Source organism: Echinops telfairi, unplaced genomic scaffold (genome assembly GCF_000313985.2).
Source record: "Echinops telfairi isolate 266 unplaced genomic scaffold, ASM31398v2 ScPeMD7_7424;HRSCAF=8462, whole genome shotgun sequence".
NCBI lineage: Eukaryota > Metazoa > Chordata > Mammalia > Afrosoricida > Tenrecidae > Echinops > Echinops telfairi.
In genome coordinates this window covers 50,396,186-50,397,895 of record NW_022111324.1, presented here as the reverse complement: position 1 = coordinate 50,397,895, position 1,710 = coordinate 50,396,186, and the positions used below count along the sequence as shown (strand labels likewise).

The 1,710-nt window shown below is 41.5% G+C and overlaps 1 protein-coding gene across 1 annotated transcript in view; it reads left to right on the top strand.

The window, feature by feature from the left end:
- Positions 1-1,710, top strand: part of RBBP5 (RB binding protein 5, histone lysine methyltransferase complex subunit) — a 47,620-nt gene that overhangs the window by 32,078 nt on the left and 13,832 nt on the right. Inside the window, exons 8-9 of the mRNA XM_045298188.1 lie at positions 1,018-1,024; positions 1,076-1,193. Of these exons, the coding sequence (XP_045154123.1) occupies positions 1,018-1,024; positions 1,076-1,193 (125 nt within the window). The remainder of the gene's footprint in view (positions 1-1,017; positions 1,025-1,075; positions 1,194-1,710) is intronic.

Genomic DNA, 1,710 nt, shown 5'->3' with positions numbered 1-1,710 from the left:
TGGGTTTCTGAGACTCTTCACTTTTTACAGGATTTGAAAACCTCTTCTTTCTCCCACAGAGTGGCTGATGATTTCAAACTACTGCCTGGTGGTTTGCAGCCCAACGTTGAACCCACTCTGTTGTCAGGGTTTCTACCTTGATATTTCTCACTGACACCATGCCCATCCTGACTCACAGTGACCTAGAGGACACAGTAGAACTGCCCCTGTGGGGGTTCTGAGACTGTAACCTTGCTGGTCCAGAAAGCCATAGCTTTCTCCCCACAAGGGGCTGGGGGTTTTGAACTGCTGACCTTGTGGTTAGCAGCCCAATATGTTACCATTATGCTACCAGGGCTCCGACCTTTACATATGGTAAGCTAAAACGTACTGTCTTTTGTGTATAATTCTTGCAATGTAATGAAATACAGCGCATCTAGTTTTGCTTACTTTTGATATGACAGTTTTGTTCCACAGCTAACCGGGTCTGTCACCAGGGAGAATGTGTAGTATACATTCTCTTTCTTTTTCTGGCATACCTGTCAGATACATTTTCCTTACCCTGGTGGTACCATGAGTTACGTGCTGGGCTGTGAACCACAGGGTCAGCAGTTGGAACACCAGCCGTTCCATGAGAGAAAGGCTCAACTGTCTGTCGCTGTGAAGATGCGCAGCCTGGGAGCCTTGGGGACAGTTCTGTCCTGTCCTAGAGGGCCACTGTGAGTTGGCATCTACTTGGCAGCGGTGGGTTTGTTTGATTTTCGTATATTAAGCTCTACTCTGCCTCACATCTTGATTTTATTTGTGATGAATTTGATTATTTGTAATCAATACACTTATAAAAAGCTTTCATATTTTACCCCAAAATTACACTTTAAAAGATTTTAAAAGACATTTATTTGTATGTAAGAGCTACAGTCAATATCATGGAAATATCTTAGTGCAGTAAAATATATACCAATTTAATTCCCATCTGCCAAATTTGACATGAGTCTGTGTTATGGTTCAAATGATTTTTTTTGCGTCATTAATGTGTAGATTACAGGTTAGATGGCTTTCTCAATGTGTTATATGCAGTATGTCATTTGTGGCATAGGAAAATTGGAGTGCATTTGCACCAGATTTTAAAGAATTGGACGAAAATGTGGAATACGAGGAAAGAGAATCCGAGTTTGATATTGAAGATGAAGATAAGAGTGAGCCTGAGCAGACAGGTAATCAACTGCAGTTGGTGTTTCCTGAAGGAAAAGTGATTGCTTTATATAGGACTGTCTCTCAATTTGTGTTGCAAATTTACTTCAGCACTTCGTCTTAAATCACCCCCCCCACACACACACACACATACATTTCAAGTTTACTAATAACTTTCTCAGTGGTTTGAGAGTCTTAATTTATAAGGTATTAACGAAAGGCTTACATGGGCGTTACTAGACTTAAGCACCTCTCTGAAGTTTGAAGTTTCTAATTTCCTGATCCACTGCACCTGATCCAGGGAGGAGTTATAATCCAAGCACATGCTCAGTGTGTGTCTGTGCTCTGCCGCTGCTGCGAAGTCAGCCAGCCTGGGGGAATGCGTATTCTTAAATCTTGACCTTTCTTACCTATAAACTTAGAAAATAGAGGTGTTAATTTCACCTGCCCATTAGGATTGTGGGGAACAAATTAGATAATTCTGGTAAAGCACTTAAAATATAGTACCTAGCTATTACATTTTGCTTCGCCCCCCCCCCC